Consider the following 17,384-nt stretch of genomic DNA (forward strand, 5'->3'; position numbering starts at 1 on the left):
ATCCCTTGTCAAAAAAGTGGGCAAAACCCGGTTTTAATCGGTGTTAAAACCGTGTTAAACCCTGCGGTATTGGCACCGGGTTAAAGCGTGTCTTTTAAACACACTTTTTGCTTACCGACTTGGTTTTTTGTGGGTAAAACCTGGATTTCACTCACATAAACCAACACCCTTATACCTTCTTATACCAACTTAAACCAACTTAAGTGGGTTAAAAGTGAGTGTGTTTTCCTTCTTTATGTTGGCTTTTAAACCCGCTTCTACACATCAAGTCGGTTTTTCCTGTTCTTAAGCGAGTTAAAAGTGGGTTTTTGTTCGAGGGTTAAGTGAGCTAAATCTGTGCTTTTCACAGATTAAACGCAGTTTGAACTTACTTTAAAACCGTCTTATACCAACTTAAGTTGGTTAAAGTGAGTGTGTTTTCCTTCTTTATGTTGGCTTTTAAACCCGCTTCTTCATATCAAGTCGTTTTTTCCTGTTCTCAAGCGAGTTAAAAGTGGGTTTTTGTTTGAGTATTAAGTGAGCTAAATTTGTGCTTTTCTCAGATTAAACGCAGTTAAAACACGCTTTAATATCGCGTTTTACCAACTTAAGTTGGTTAAAAGTAAGTGTGTTTTCCTTCTTTATGTTGGCTTTTACACCCGCCTCTACATATCAAGTCGGTTTTTCCTGTTCTTAAGCGAGTAAAAAGTGGGTTATTGTTTGAGCATTAAGTGAGCTAAATGTGTGCTTTTCACAGATTTAACGCAGTTAAAACTAGCTTTAAAACCTGTTAAATGCTCAGTAAAAACCCACTTTTCACCCACTTGAAAACTGAAAAACTTTTTTATGAAAAGAACAAAAAAAACATAAATTAAATTCTATTTACTTTTTTAAACGATAAAATATAAAATTTAACATGTATACATATACACAGCATGATAAAACTATTTTGACAGATATGGCATTGTTATAATAAAATATAATAGTGTTATAACATAACATTGAACACAAAGAAAGAACTGAAAAAAAGTAAGATTGTATGAATTAAAATACAAACAAGAGATGTGTTTGTCAGAAACACAACGCCCCCACTGCGCTGGTTTGAAATAAAAATTTTATTTATCATTTGGCAGGTATAGAAATTATCTCTCTTTAAAGCTTATTACTTCCATTGGATTTTGACCTCTGACCTTGAAGGATGACCTTGACATTGCACCACTCAAAATGTGCGGCTCCATGAGATACACATGCATGCTAAATATCAAGTTGCTATCTTCAATATTGCAAAAGTTATGACCAATGTTAAAGTTTTCGGACGGACAGACAGACAGACTGACAGTTCAACTGCTATATGAGTTCCTACCAGGAGCATAAAAATAAGTTAATATTGTTGCAACAGGTGCAAATCTATGTAACAAAGTGAAAACAATGGTTAAATAATCATTTTAACAGCACATTTTATTTACAAAGACTTCAGTCTACTTGTGCATCAGCCGCAGACGCCTCAAACAACCTCTCATCTTTTCTTCAACGTCAACCAGAGGCTTGTCAAAGGTTTTGGCTATGACATCTGAAAAATATAACACATAACACACTATTCATTTTAAAAACATGCCAAAAAACTAAATCTGTTCTTAAATAGAAAATACTCTAGCCAGAAAGAGGTTAAATATTTGTATATTAAGGAAGTCAACACAAATGAGTTTAGATATTGGTAATTCACATCTAAACAAAGACAAGTGATTAAGATAAAAAATGTTTACTAAATTTAAGCAAGTTGTATCTTGTTCAATCATTATTGTTATGGTCTTTGCTTCCTTGAAATATTTTCAAGCAACTTCATTATTATTAAGAAAAAAGACATGTACTTACTTGAAAGTTCACCCTTCAATCTGTCATAAAGGTTTCTGATAAGGGCCAAACGATCACCTGCAATTTATGGAAAATAATATAAATGGGGAAAAACAAACATTAAAATTAGGTCTGAAGCAGGACAGGCTGTGGGAAACATGGTTTAGAGCATAGGCGCTCGATGTCAATGACAATGCAGTGCTCCAGCTAGCAATAAATAGAGGGACGCCGCGCCCCTCTAAAATTTGACCCATTAAAAAGCGCCCCTCTATTTTCCTATTAAATGCCCTTTTGGCGAGTTACCTTCTATCATAAGTTTCCAAAATCCGGTCACTCAACTGTTGTAAATTGCACAATCTCACAGCGGGGTACACATTATCTGTTAGGCATAAATAGCCAGTATCAATATTTTTGTCGCTGTTGACACCTATGATAGACACCTGTGTGTATCTCGATAGTTATTGCCGCAGGGAAAAAACGTTGCCATGGGTGGCACGCGCTGTAAGCCGGTCGTATTATTTGTTAATTGCACTTTGTGTAAACTAGACACCGTGAAGGCGCGAAAAACCTGATTGAACTGAATTAATTTACTGGTGCAAAGAATATATTCGACATCCCGACATAATAAAAAAAAAGTCATGTCGCTATATAGCGAATCTGCTGTGTATTTAGGATACACACGTCGCAGTCAAGATTTTGTCTTAATGCACAAGGCCAATTTAAATAATGACTAAGGTTGGTCATTTAGGCTTGTTGAAAGCAATTTGATAACGTCACATTTTTTATATTAATGCACGCACATGTGCTTTTAATCCCATTTGAGATTATTATAATTGGCCGTATTTTATTTTGCTTTTAATTTATTGAAACCGTTCGTAAAAAATATTTAAAAAATGCCGTTGAATAAAAGTGTCTTCGCATAAGAGAATGGAATGAACAAAGATTTATTTATATTGTAAAAAACTATTCTTACTGAGTCATAACTTCATTCGTATGTGCAATCATTTTCTGTGAATTATTATATTATAGATACATGGTTAATACAAAAGAAACAAACCGTAATCAGGGACCTACACAAACACATCTTAATTGACACGTAATTGGCACTTAATTGGCAGTCGCTTCGAAACTATAATTTGAAGTTTGACTGTGTGAAGTCATGTGGCCCATGTATTAAGGTGTGAAGCTCCTTGTGATGCAAACTCTCGCATGCCAATTTGAAATGTCACAGCAGTCGCCACAACACTTCTAAAAAACATATATATTTTGTTGCTTTTTAGACAAGAGTTATACCCAAATCGAATAGTCCATAAAAGCTGTCTAGAAAATTATTACAATATTGAATTTTCAAACTCTACGGCTTGTCAACAATAAAATTGTCAAGAATTGACGACACACTCGTCAAACATTAGAAAGAATATTTCAATAAAAGAAATTGTCAAAACATAGAAAGAATTTAATAAATTGTCATTCACGTACAACATGCCTTCGTCAAAGCGGAAAGCAGAGGAAATGGAGCGGGAAAAGCAGAAAATCGCCAGAACCAACCAAAAGATTACTAATCTTTTCAAGACCTCGGGGGCGGCTAAAACCTCATCACCGCCGACAGCGACAACATCGGAGGCGATATCGTCTTCATCGGTGGCAGCGGCAACATCGGGGGCAGCTAAAACCTCATCACCGCCGACAGCGGCAACATCGGAGGCGATATCTTCTTCATCGGTGGCAGCGGCAACATCTGGGGCGGCTAAAACCTCATCACCGCCGACAGCGGCAACATCGGGGCGATATCGTCTTCATCGATTGCAGCGGCAACATCGGGGGCGGCTAAAACCTCATCCCCGCCGACAATGGCAACATCGGCGGCAGTGTCAACCCCATATAAGTCTGGGCATCGCCTTGGGATAAAAGACACGTGGAAGACGAAATATCGTGGGCCATCTTCACCACATTTGCTGATCAGAATGAAGGCACAGTCGACTTAGTGCTCTGCGCATTGTGCAAGCGCCATCGCATCCATGGCAAGAATGGGAAGAAGACTTGGTCGGAAGATGGATATCGCCTTCTTCGTGATGATAAGCTCAAGGACCACCAGGACAGCGACCAGCACAAGGAAGCGATTGGCATAGAGCTGAATTTGACGATACAAGAGGCTAGCGAAAAGATGGCATCGGTTGCGACAGAAGCTATCATCTATGCCCTTCGATGCTTGTATTTTTTAATTTCAAACAATCTGCCACTCGATCTCCTGAAGAATGTCATGGACCTATGTATCGTGACAGGGTCCACTACACTTTCGCAGTTCAGAAAGTCCAAGAATGCCACATACTCCAGCTGGGACATTATAAATGAACTTCTATGCACCATTAACAAACACGTCGAAGAACAAGTCACTGGAGAAATCAAATCAAGTCCAACCTACTCACTGATGTGTGACGAGGTCGCCGATAACAGATCCATCAAGCACCTTGCCGTTTGTTCACAGTATATTGCACAGAGCGGGGACATCAAGACAGCGTTCCTCTTTGACAAGGAACTTCCTATGGCCAATGCAGAGACGATTACGACAACTCTGCTGTCGTCGGTGGAAGAACTCGGACTACACACCAAGGACATGTCTTCGTTTGGATCAGATGGGGCTGCTGTGTTTACAGGGAAACGAAACGGCGTCGGGGCCAAGTTGAAAGAAGTGAACAGCTTGATGATAACTTATCACTGCCGAGACCACCGCCTGGCACTGGCATGCCGTGACACATACGCAAAGATACCCGCCATGAAGAAAACGGGCAACCTTCTGGAGAACATCTACAAATATTACAAATACAGCTGTCCCAACACTGCAAGCCTAAAAGAGGTACAAACAGAGGCGCCACTGGCCATCAAACAAGCGAAACATCATAGATGGCTGAGTCACGAGGCAGCAGTTACATCCATCGTGAAGTCGTACCAGTCGATCGTGGTTGATCTAGAAAAGAAGACCATCAAAGATGACCCTGTAGGTAATGGGATCCTCAAGGAACTCAAGAAAACCCAAACGCTACGATGTCTGCTCTTCCTGGCCGACACGCTGCCGATAGTTTCGACTCTGTCCAAATTTTTCCAAGGAGAGAAAGTTAACCTGGGCCAAGTTAAGATGCAAATGGAGAAGTCACTTTGCCTGCTTCAAGACAGCAAGGAGAAGATGGGTCCTTGGCAGAATAAAGAGAAGACAATCACAGAGAAGATAGGACTCCACATCACCAGCGATGACGACAATGACTTCAAGACAACCATCAAGACGCCTTTCCTAGACATGCTGACAGAGAACATCAAGAACCGTTTTGAAGACAGCGATATCATCGAGAATTTAGCAATCCTGGACCTTTCCCTTGAGGAGAACATTCGGGCCATGTACGGACTGAATGAGATGGAGGATATTGCCAGCCACTTCAACATAGAGCCAAAGGATCTGCAACTACAATGGGAAGATTTCTGCCAACTGATGAACTTGAAGACGAAGGACCATAGGACCATGGACAACATCATCAAGGACTTCAAGAGAGAAGATACCGGCCTTATCACACAGTACCCTTTCATTTACAAGATACTGAGCACTGCCCTCGTGCTTCCACTGATTACCGGAATAAACCCCCTTCGGAAGAAACCCCCTTCCTTAAAAAAGGCATAGCGGCAGAAACCCCCTTTCACATTTTGCATACGCGGAAGAAACCCCCTCGCTAGTTTTGCATAGGCGGATCAAACCCCCTTCGAGTTTTCAGACAGGCAGAATAAACCCCCTTCGTGTTTTCAGAGAGGCGGAATAAACCCCCTTCCTAAGTGTTAAGTCTTTCCCGCAGAGGCAGTAAAATCCCGACCCGAACGATTCCCCAATACATCCGTTTCAACCCAACTCTATTACTGCATGCTTGCTACTTTTCAAGTTTATATTCATTTCCCGATAATCCCGTTTATAACAAACCTTGCCATTTTTTCTCTTGTATCAAATAAATTTCGGCATAAGTGACTATTTATAGACTTGATGAAATATTCCCTCCGAACATGCATCAATCACCTGACTAGTTGTGTGCTTGTTACAACGCACAATACACCCACGCTTTCTATGCTGCATAATTTTCGCGCCCTTTTTATTGAGAAAAAGAGTCAACACAAAATAGAATTTACACTGCAAAAATATTTCAACGTTGCGGTAACATTTACATTCGGAAGTGTGTTTCGTATTAAAAACGCGTTAACACCAACTTACGGGAGTGTGTTTCGGATTTACAGTAAAGAAATGTACCGGCCGTTTGTTCACAAGTTGTTACTGAAGTTGTTAATGATATGCACTAAATATTCAATCTGTGAAACTCAAACATCGTTATCGTGATAATTGAATGCAGGTGCGAAAATCTGATTAAAGGAATGTACCGGCCGTTTTTTCACACAAGCTGTGAAGAATTAATCAAGATGGTAATGAAACGAATAATGTATGAATGGGGAAAAAAAATTATTATTGAAGGATAAAATAGACAAAAATAGAATGACATATTTTAACAATTATTTACAAAGATCAAGCAAGCATATACTAGAAAAAAACATTAAACAAATTGTTGTTGCAAAAAAGAACACGCATTTAATGATAAAACAGGCATATATTTACATTTATTTACAAAGATCTCAAACAAGCATAAATTAAAAAGCAATAAACAATTTGTTGTTGAAAAAAGACACGCATTTATTAACAATAAACAGGCATATTTTTACATTTATTTACAAAGATCAAATCATTCCCTAAAATCACATAATTATAGCCGAATGCTAATGTAATTAAAAAAAACTGTACATAACGTTCACACGAGCCGCAAAGGCGCCGATCATGACACAACTTCGCATCATTATCTACAATAGCCGGTACATTAAAGGACCTTTTATGTAATTAAATGAAGGTGCGAAAATCTATTTCCAAACTGTTATGTGCTGAGTAAAGAGGTGTACCGGCCGTATGTTCACAATTTGTTAATGATGAGATGCTCGTGTGAATTTGTCTTGCACTCGTTTCAGTGAGATTATACCATTTTATATGCGTTAACTTGTACTAGATTGATAAAAATAACAAAAACACAAAATTAGCGCCCAGAGCCGTTAGTGATGAAGATATTTCGTACATATTTATAATAACCAAAGCATTCGTCTTTAAAAAAAAATTAAATTGAATCATGCAATCATGCTTCCCGGGAACTTTCTGAAAATGAAAGTGAATTTCTGTAAACAATTACCGTGCGTTTGAATGTAACTAAATCGTCTGGAAGGGGTTTTGTTCCGCTATGGAAGGGGGTTTCTTCCACCTATGCAAAACTAGCGAGGGGGTTTCTTCCGCCTATGCAAAACTAGCGAGGGGGTTTCTTCCGCCTATGCAAAACTAGCGAGGGGGTTTCTTCCGCCTATGCAAAACTAGCGAGGGGGTTTCTTCCGCGTATGCAAACTATGGAAGGGGGTTTCTTCCGCCCTGCCGTTTTTAGCGAAGGGGGTTTCTTCCGGAGGGGGTTTCTTCCGTACACCGCTTCCACTGTCTACTGCCGAGGTGGAAAGGGTATTTTCCCAATTTAAATTAATAAAGACAGCCCACAGGTCCTCCCTCAAGACTGCAAATTTGACAAAAATAATGAACATAAAGTTGAATTGTTCTGAAGAAATGTTTGACAGAATCCTGAAAGGTGTGGCCAAAGACTTTATGGGTTCAAAGAAATAAAGCTTTTGAACTATTGTCAGTTTGATTCATTAAGAGGTTATGTTACACTCCTGGTTGTTATTGTTAATGTGATCTTATTGACTTTGTGTTTTTTTTGTTTTTTTGTCAGGGTACTGTACTGTAATACAGTACAGTACCCTGACAAAAAACACAAATTCTATATTGAATAAGTATTACAGTAGGTGTATATTTCTATTTGTCTTCATATCTTCATTTTGTCTTCATCTTGATTTTCATTCTTTTTCTCATATTTGAACATGTCTTTAAATTGTTTTTGATTATCCAAAATAAAAGTAAGATATTATTGAATTCTGTTCTGCTTCATGATAATATAAGCGATGGTACAGCCATATCATTCTTCATACCTATATGTATGTAAATTAATACAAACACTAGAATAGCAATATATTTATTTTTTAATTACAAAAAATGAGGTACAGCATACAATTGATGAAATGCACTAAAGTTTACAATTTATAGTATAACCTAAGTATATACTTAAGTATATTAATAAAGATGCCCTTTTTTTCCAAAACTACGCGTGAAATGTGCCCTTTTTGGGGAAAATCCCCTCTATTTTGAAAAGCTGGCTGGAGCACTGAATTATGCTTTGATCATTATTAATGGAATACTCTGTCTTATAATGAACAAAAGTTACAAATATGATGTGAAACTGGCATTCAATATGGACTACGACAGCTGATATCCATAAGAGTCAACAATTCCTGTTCATAGTCATGACTGGTGACCAAAAGTCTGGAAAACATTTAGCAAAGACAAAGAGTCTCACATAAAAAACTTTACACAATTCATGACACACTTGAACTAAAAAAACATTTTCATGGAGACAGGTACCCTATATTGGCAGTAAAGCATCAGTTAAAATAATATTAATTTAAAGATTCTTATATTTTGTGTTGTATATTAATCAATAAATGATAATTTTATATGGAGTATGCAATATCAATAAACAGAACAGAACAGAACAGAATATTTTATTTTAGCTTAAGCATAGAGCTCATCGCCATAAACATACATATGCAATAACAGCATGCGTGACAATTATATACAAAACATACATCCTTTTGAGGAAAGATCAATTTAAAAAGTAATGACATACAACATGTTTAAGTGAGAATGTCACATGGATGGGGTTAATACAAAGTGATCATGTAATGTTAATACGAAATTTAATAATTGTTACAAATATAACATTATTCTAAGCTTATTATCTTTGTGGAAGATATATCATTTATACTACACATATAGCACATCTTCTCGTAACTTAAAGCATTTTAAACAAAAAATGGCAAGTTTTCTTAACACTATTTTGTTTGAACAATTAAGTAGTTCGATAAACTTGAACATACTAGGTCGTGATCTGTAATACTTTGGAATTAATGTATTCCTAATATCGGCATAATAAGGACATTTAATAACAAAGTGATATTCATCCTCGATATCATTAAGGTTGCATAAAATATAGAACTAAAATTTAACTGATGTAATTGTCTGGTTCAGGACTCTTGTCTGTGTTATTCATAAGCATTTTCCACTATGGTAATTCACTTCTTTGTTTTAAAGCAGTTCAGTGATTAAAATGTAATAAATTGTGTAACATTATAGTATGCATTAACACTAGTATTAAATAATGATGACAATACCATAATTTATTTTATGCTTTCCGGTGGTTTATAGAGAAATATCAGTGAATTAAAACTGATAATTTCACTGTTTCAAACAATGAAAATTATCAGTGAAAATTATCGATAATTTTCACTGTTTATGTTAAATGACGTCATTTTTTTGACGAAATGACGTCATTTTCCCAACAAAATTCTTTAGTTAAGCTCTTCAACAATGTATATAAACTGTGAAATAAAGCATAAAATAAAAAGAATATTTGTTGGGTTCGGTGGATTATCGATTTTAATTCACTCGTGATCATATAAAATATATATTTTCACTCGTGGCTGCGCCACTCGTGATAATATTATTTTCTATGATCACTCATGAATTAAAATCGATAATCCACCGAATCGCCACTCGTGATAATATTATTTTCTATGATCACTCATGAATTAAAATCGATAATCCACCGAATCCAACAAATATCCTCTATGTCACATATTTGGTCACATCATCCACTGACAATATAAAACCAACAACCAGGGTTGCTCTTTCAAGCTCACATCATAAAAAACCATGATGCCAAATCGCAAAACGTGCTCCAATTTCTAAAAGTTAATCTGCACATTTTTCGCTTGCTGGCTTGCTCTTGATCCTTGAATTCTTGGTTTCCTGCAGCTCGACAGTTGGTGGATGTGGACGTTGGGCGATTGTCGAGGCAATTGACATATGATCAATGGGATCATAACAAGGAACTTCAATTTCATGAGATTTTCCATGTTGATCTGAATATACTCAATGCAAATCTTTGACAGCAAGCCTGGGATGTACTTGTATTGCTTCTTTTTTAAACGGGTACCACTGTCGAGTTGTTGGCTAGCTTGGAATGCACACCCCCTTTACTCTGGAATAACATGTAAACATAATTCTTATTTGGAAATGTTCAATAAAATGAATAATGACAACCGTTTATAAATATGTTTTCCTATTTTACAGTATTTATTCATATCATGCCCATCAATTAACCTACCAATACTTTTCAGTATTAACTGGTTTACTAGTACTTTAAGCTTTTGATCTTAAGTCAGTTACTGACAATAACTGTCCCACTAATGTTTGGAGGAGAATGGCTATGAAATAATTAAATTACCAATCACTACACAAGTTATAAGAATTATATAGTCCAGTAAACAAACCCACTATCCTCTACTTTGTTGTCAAGTGCTCTACCAACTGAGCAAGCAAAATGTTAATAATAATAATATGAACAATATAAATTGCTTGTTTAACTGTGTTTTTGTTGCAAATATTACATATTTACAAAAGCGATTTTTTACCTTCTTGATTAAGTACTGGAAAACGGCACTTTCCCATTAAAAAAAAAAATGCATATTTCCCGATTGCTGTCACAAAAATTACAAATAGAAGATTTAAAAAAAAATAAAAAAATAAATAAATAAAATGCAACATTTAGATAGTTTCCCTATGAAGCTCTATGGCTGGAACCTAAGTAAATATAATATTGACAACTTAACAACATTTAGTTTTCAATTTTAAAGTATTTTGAAACAACAAATCTAATCCACCAATTTCCCAATATAAAGACTTCACAACACGAATTTTCCAAATTTTTCCAAATGGACTGGTATTGGTACTTTTCCTAATTGAGGCAAAAAAAATTTGCTTTACACAGTCATTGAATTAACAGGACAAATATTCCACTTGTGGGCCCGTATTGACCAGTGAAATCTTTAAAGCACAGGGTGAATTTCTTGAAATATGTTTGTTCCCTGCGGATTGCATTAGTTTTCAACAGCAAAATATTACAAATGTCCCATACTTTTCACAACTTAATATGTGATTTTTATAACAATTACCTGACACAACAATGCTCACAGCATGGTTTTCCTCTGCTACGTACATTGGCCGTCAGATCTTATCCATACTGGTTGACTTCTGGTACCACATATTTGTTTTGCACCCTGTGGAGCCAAGTTTAATGACTTGAAAATTTAAGTCCAAGAAACTTGACAAACAAGTGAATCTTTTCATAGTTGTTTCCAGAGAGCAGAATAGAGGCTGAGGCTTGAGTAATTGCAGAATATTCCATTTGGAAGAACTGCAGAGCTCTGCCATATCTGTTAACAGCATGCCCGTCTACACAAGTCTATAGATGGAAAAAAACAAACAATGATGAATGAAAAATTTAACACTGCTGGCCAATTAATGTATTTTTAATAATTGTTATTGTAATGTATTTTGTTTTAATACTTGACATGGCCTTGTAAATTATGGAAACTCTTTACATGGAAAGTAACAACAAACAAGAAATATCTTTAAAAAAGATATACGGCGTTGATTGTGGTTTGAGTTTATGAAAGGTAAAGAGTTCAATAAATGAGATCAAGGATAGCGTATGTCTTTTTCTGTGCAGTTCTTAGCTGCATCACACGCAGTACGGGATGTTACGCGGAGTATTTGCGGCTTATTTTACATTATTACATATTACTGGTCATAAACCTATAGATACAAAACAGAAAACCAAAATAATAATGGAAGTGAAATTAAAACATATGAGTCAACCGGCCACACGTGAAGTATCCGTACATATTTTAAATATTTATATGCGTGTACTTCGAACAAACCTGTTTTAGTGGTTTGTCGGGCATTGATATTTGATTCGAGTATTAACAGTATCGAGAATCATCGCGCTCATGCTTAATACATTTGTTAATATAGTGGAATAATTCTTGTTAAATTAATTAAAAATAATATTTATCATGGTATTGTTGAAAACACATTAAGAATCTATTATTGACATACCATAATTATATCCCTGGATATCTTCATTTAACATCTTTCTGGTCTAAAGAAAATTCAAGTTTACCTAGTTCACGCTATAGCATTTTTATTATATAACGATTATTTTACTGGCGGCGAACTCCGGTCAGCACATAAGGTAGTCGTGAAGACGCAGCATTGACCTGTATATAAACTCTGACATTTACACACACTAACCGCGAACTGACAAAGGTGTAGAATCTACGCACAAATTGTATTGATGTGAAGAGTTGAGTGTAAAACTGTTCTATCTATCATGCCTTTTCATAAGAGATAAAATTGTTTCATGCTGAACACGCAGTAAAACAGTGTTAGAAAGATGCGGCCATGTTTCCAATGTTCTGGTGGTATTCTCAAATCAGCCAATGGACTAAATGAAGTGTATTCATTCCTGGGTAGCCGTGGGCATTTTTATGAATGTAACCTAAAGGTCACCTAAGGTCAAAAGTGACGTTAAACAGCTACGCCGAAAAATCTTCTAAGATACTTAAAGTAACATTACTATTCGAAATCAACGAAAAGTTCGTACGATTGTTCGTAAAATAAACTTAACTAATTAAAAATCAGTGTTCCTTATGGCAATGGCCGAAATTTCAACGTCAGATGTGGTCTGGTAAAATAGATGTTTGTAGATACAAAATGCTTTTTTTATTATTGTGTTGCATATTTATTCATACGACACATGAACACTAAAATGGTGTTCGTGTGTCGTATAAATAGATATATTCGCGGGAATTAATTGTGGCCACAAATAAATAAAAACGAGCATTTTGTATCTACAAAAATCTATGTAATCATACGACATTCAGCGTTGAAATTGTGGCTATTGCTATAAGGAACACTGATTGTTTAGGTGTTAACTTTATTTTACGAAATACTTTACGAAATTTGCGTTGATTTTGAGCGTTATAGAGACTTTAAGATTCACAGTTCAAATTGCAAATTATCTTTCATGCAAAGATGTTTACTTTCTAAGTTTATAAAAACATATAACAAATTAACATGTTTGAAATAAGTTTTTTGCTGAAATGACAATGACAGTACACCCAACAGTCTATGTTTTATGAGCAACAATCTTCCCACACTTCAAAAAATGCTTTAAGGACAGCATATCTACATGCTTGTCAAGGCATGCAGTGTCTGCTGATGACATACCATTCCTCAGTCATGTCCTCTGTCACCTTTGCGAGAGGTTTTTCGGAAATGACTACTTGACAATCATCCTCTAAAACATCACAGTCAATGTTAAATACTGTGTCAACAACACCAGCCTCATCAACTGCCTCATCATCTGACTGACTTCTACAATACAGTATGAACAAATCATACATACCTTACGGAGGAAGCAGTTTTAAATAAATGAACTGATTTTGAAGTACACTTTTTTGGTTAAGAAAACATTGTTAACCAACATAAACCAAACAAAGTGAACAAATGATGACTGAATACATAATTATTTCAACATTAATAATCTTAGAAAGTCTACTCACACAATTGATAAGTCTGGATCATACGAGTCTTCAATACCGGAGCTTGGCCAATCAAATTCCACTCTGCAAAATAATTTTTGCATAAATAAACTGAAATTTCTTACTATTAAAAGCCAGTCGACATCAAGTCTTTGAAATATATATAAGAAACAAGAGATGTGTTTGTCAGAAACACAATGCCCCCTACTGCTCTGCTTTGATACATGTTTTTTTACCTTTAACCTTGAAGGATGACCTTGTTCTTTCACCACTCAAAATGTGCAGTTCCATGAGATATATGTACACATGCATGCCAAATATCAAGTTGATATGTGAAGGGACATAGAAGTTATGAGCATTTTTCGAAACCTAAATGCGATACCTTAACGCAAAGTGTGACGGAAGAGGAGTCAAACAGACAGACGGACGGTCCGATCACTTTATGCCCTCCTTCAGGGGCATAAAATTTCTAATTATCTCTAGTTTAAAATTGTTAATTAAAATGTTTCTATATTAAAACTGTTCACATGTCCAATTGTAAGTTATCGCTTCCAAAATCAAAGCGAAGAGGGCACTGAATTTGTTCGCTGTTTTATAATCTTAGACGCAACTCAGTTTTCAAAATTATGTTATAGCTTTTTATATCACGAGTTTGAAATGACCACAACCCATTCAAATAGATAAAGAGTGTGTCTTAAAATACAGTTCAAGATGTGTGTTTTTTTTCCAAATCATTGATACAGCTAATCAGTGTGCACAGGCTAATCTTATTTGACATGTATTAAGCCCTGTTTTCCCTGAAAGCAGCCAATATGTACAGATTTCAATGATCAACACTAGACTGGCCAACATTGTCTTACAAGCTATTAAATACACACTATGTATTGTACCAGTGAGAACAGGCAGATGCGGTGGTTAGAGCAGACGCTTTTAGCATTCGTCGTCTGCTTTAATTTTACTGCAGTTATCCACACAGGCAGTCATGGGTTACGGTTCCTAGCATAGCTAAGCCCATACTGATTTGCAAAACTGCGTTTGCATTATTTGTGAGCTTACGTGCTTGCGATAAGGATCTTCAACTTAAAAGCTCACACCTGATGGCCCAGCCACACTGAAAATTGAAAGCATTAAAATTTACTTATTTTTGCCTGTGTTTTATAAACAAGAAATCTAAGGTACCCATTCAATATTTGAAGTTTAGAGCAGATTGAGAATCTATTAAAAATTTTAGAAAACTGTTAGGTTAACATCCATGATGATGGTGGATTTTAAGAAGAAAAGTAATCAGAATCTACAACTTGGATACAATATATTCTAGCCAATCCGTCTTATTTGCAAAAGGGAACAATTATTATTTAAACTCAAAAAGCATTGTAAAGATTTTATTACATCAATTTTTCATATAACCTTTTTGTAAGTCTCCAGTAACAAATGCAAAATTAGTAATATAACCAAGGAATCAATTGAAGTATACTAAAACAAGGTAGTTTGCATACTTAAAGTCTGATGTGACATCTCCAATTCCTGTCTATTGACCTGGGTCCGGTTTAATGAAAAATTACAAAACCCGACTGTAGTCGGTTGACTGTGTGGTTGACCGATGCTCGTAGGCCGCCAACTGACCACTCGCCGAGTTCGAAGAGCAAGTTGCCGCGACTGTTGTCCCACGACAGTGTGGTCAGTCGACTGCGGTCGTGGTAGTCGCTATTTTTAGGAAAATTACCATTTCCGCCATCAAAATCCGACGGTGAAATTACACGCGAAAAATGGAAGACGAAGACAGCAACATTTTGAGTCAGTGCCATTTGTGGTCCAAAAAATAGATATCCTTTTAGAGCTTGTTATCGAGACCAATAACCTGCTGGAGGAAAAGCGCGGGCCATTGGTGACCGAGACAAATTAGCGGAAAAAGTGGCAGGAGACTGTGACAGCCATAAACGCGTGTGGGTATTGTTTAGGACAGAAGACACGTAAAAAAAGCTACGGGACATAAAGAGGAATGCACTAGACTGACCACTGATTGACTTCAAGGTACCAGCAGGAGACTCCCAGACAGTCTTAGACAGTGTCAAGACCGCATTGACGCCTGCAGGAGACTTCCAGACAGTCTGCGACGGTGCCAAGACAGTCTCTCAGACCGGCAAGGCACCTGCAAAAGACTCCTAGACAGTCTTCGACAGTGCCAAGACCATTGTGGCTCCTGAAGGAGACCCCGACACAGTCTACGACTGTGCCAGAAAGTTTTCAAGACCGACGATGCACCTGCAGGAGACTCCTAGACTATCTGTGACTGTGCGAAAACCATCTGGACACCTGCAGGAGACTCCCAGACATTCTGCAACATTATCATGACTGTCTGGCCACCTGGAGGAGACTCCCAGACAGTCTGCGACAGTGCCAGACAGTCTTTTTAATCGGCAGGGCAGCTGCAGGAGACTTCGAGACAGTGTGTCACGGTGCCAAGACTGTCTGTGAACTAGTAGGAGACTCCCAGACAATCTGACGGTGCCAATGCCATCTGGGAACTTGCAAGAGACTCCCAGACAGTCTTTGACGCTGTCAGTAAATCTCCCAGACCGGCGAGTCACACGCAGGAGACTCCTGGAAGTCTTCGACGGTGCCAGGACCATCTGGGCAGCTGCAGGAGACTCCATGGCGGTGCCAGGAGTCTCTGAGACCGTCAGGGCACCTTTGGGAGAATCCCAGACAGTCTGCAACGGTGCAAAGACCGTCTGGGCACCAGAAGGATACTTAAAGATGGTTTGCGTCGGTGCCAATACCGTCTCAGCACCTGCAGGAGACTTTCAGATAGTTTTTGACGGTGCCAGACAGTCTCTCAGATCGGTGGGGAACCTTAAGACGACCCCAAGAAAGTCTGCAACGTTGCCAGACAGTCTCCCAGACCGGCGGGGCACATGCAAGAGACTCCCATACATTCTGCGACGTACCAAGACCGTCTGGGCAACTTCAGGAGACTCCCAGACAGTCTGTAACAGTGCCCGACATTCTCTCACTCTGTCGAAGACTGTTTGGAAGTCTCCTGCAGGTGCCCAGACGGTCTTTGCACCTTTGCAGACTGTCTGGGAGTCTCATTCAGGTGCCTTGACGGTCTGAGAGACTGTCTGACACCGTCTGGAAGTCTCCTGCAGGTGCCTGGAGGTCTTGGCACCGTCCCAGACTGTCTGGGATTCTCCTGCTTGTGCCCGACAGTCATGTATATTGTCTGGCATCGTGTGCGAGTCTCCTGTCGGCGCCCAGATGGTCTTCCCAACGTCATAGACTGTCTGGGAGTCTACTGCCGGTGCCCCGACGGTCAGGGTGACTGTCTGGCACCGTCTTTGAGTCTCCTTCAGGTACCAAAACGGTCTTGGCATCGTCGCCAACTGTCTGAGAGTCTCTTGCAGATGCCCCGGAGGTCTGGTAGACTGTCTGGCACAGTCTGTGATTCTTCTGCAGGTGCCCAGACAGTCTTGGCACCATCGTAGACTGTCTGGTAGTGTCCAGCAGGTGCGCCGCCGGTCTTGAAGACTGGTACCGTCGCACACTGTCTGGAAGTCTCATGCAGGTGCCTCGCAGATCCTTATGACTCTCTGGCACCGTTGCAGACTGTCTGGTTGTCTTCTGCATGTGCCAAGATGGTCTTGACACCGTCACAGACTTTCTTGAAATCTCCTGCAGGTGCCCAGCTGGTCTGGGCGACCTTCTGAAACCGTCGCAGACTGTCTTGGATTGTCCTACAGGTGCCCAGACAATCTTGGTAACATCGCAGATTGTCTTGGAGTGTCCTGGTACGGGTTTTGGGTGCCGACAAAGCGTCATGCAACGAGCAGTCGTGGTGTGAGGGGTGGACTGCAGTCGCTCGACAGTATGTCAAACTACCCGCGGTC

The 17,384-nt window shown here is 38.2% G+C and overlaps 1 protein-coding gene across 1 annotated transcript; it reads left to right on the forward strand.

Moving 5' to 3' along the window:
- The first annotated feature begins 3,312 nt into the window (after positions 1-3,312).
- LOC127864366 (zinc finger protein 862-like) lies at positions 3,313-15,663 on the forward strand. The gene is made up of 3 exons (XM_052404028.1): positions 3,313-3,641; positions 3,742-5,491; positions 15,529-15,663. The coding sequence occupies exons 1-3, from the start codon at positions 3,313-3,315 to the stop codon at positions 15,661-15,663; spliced, it is 2,214 nt and encodes a 737-aa protein (XP_052259988.1).
- Positions 15,664-17,384: the final 1,721 nt, after the last annotated feature.

The sequence above is a fragment of the Dreissena polymorpha genome, chromosome 1 (genome assembly GCF_020536995.1).
Source record: "Dreissena polymorpha isolate Duluth1 chromosome 1, UMN_Dpol_1.0, whole genome shotgun sequence".
Taxonomy (NCBI): Eukaryota; Metazoa; Mollusca; class Bivalvia; order Myida; family Dreissenidae; genus Dreissena; species Dreissena polymorpha.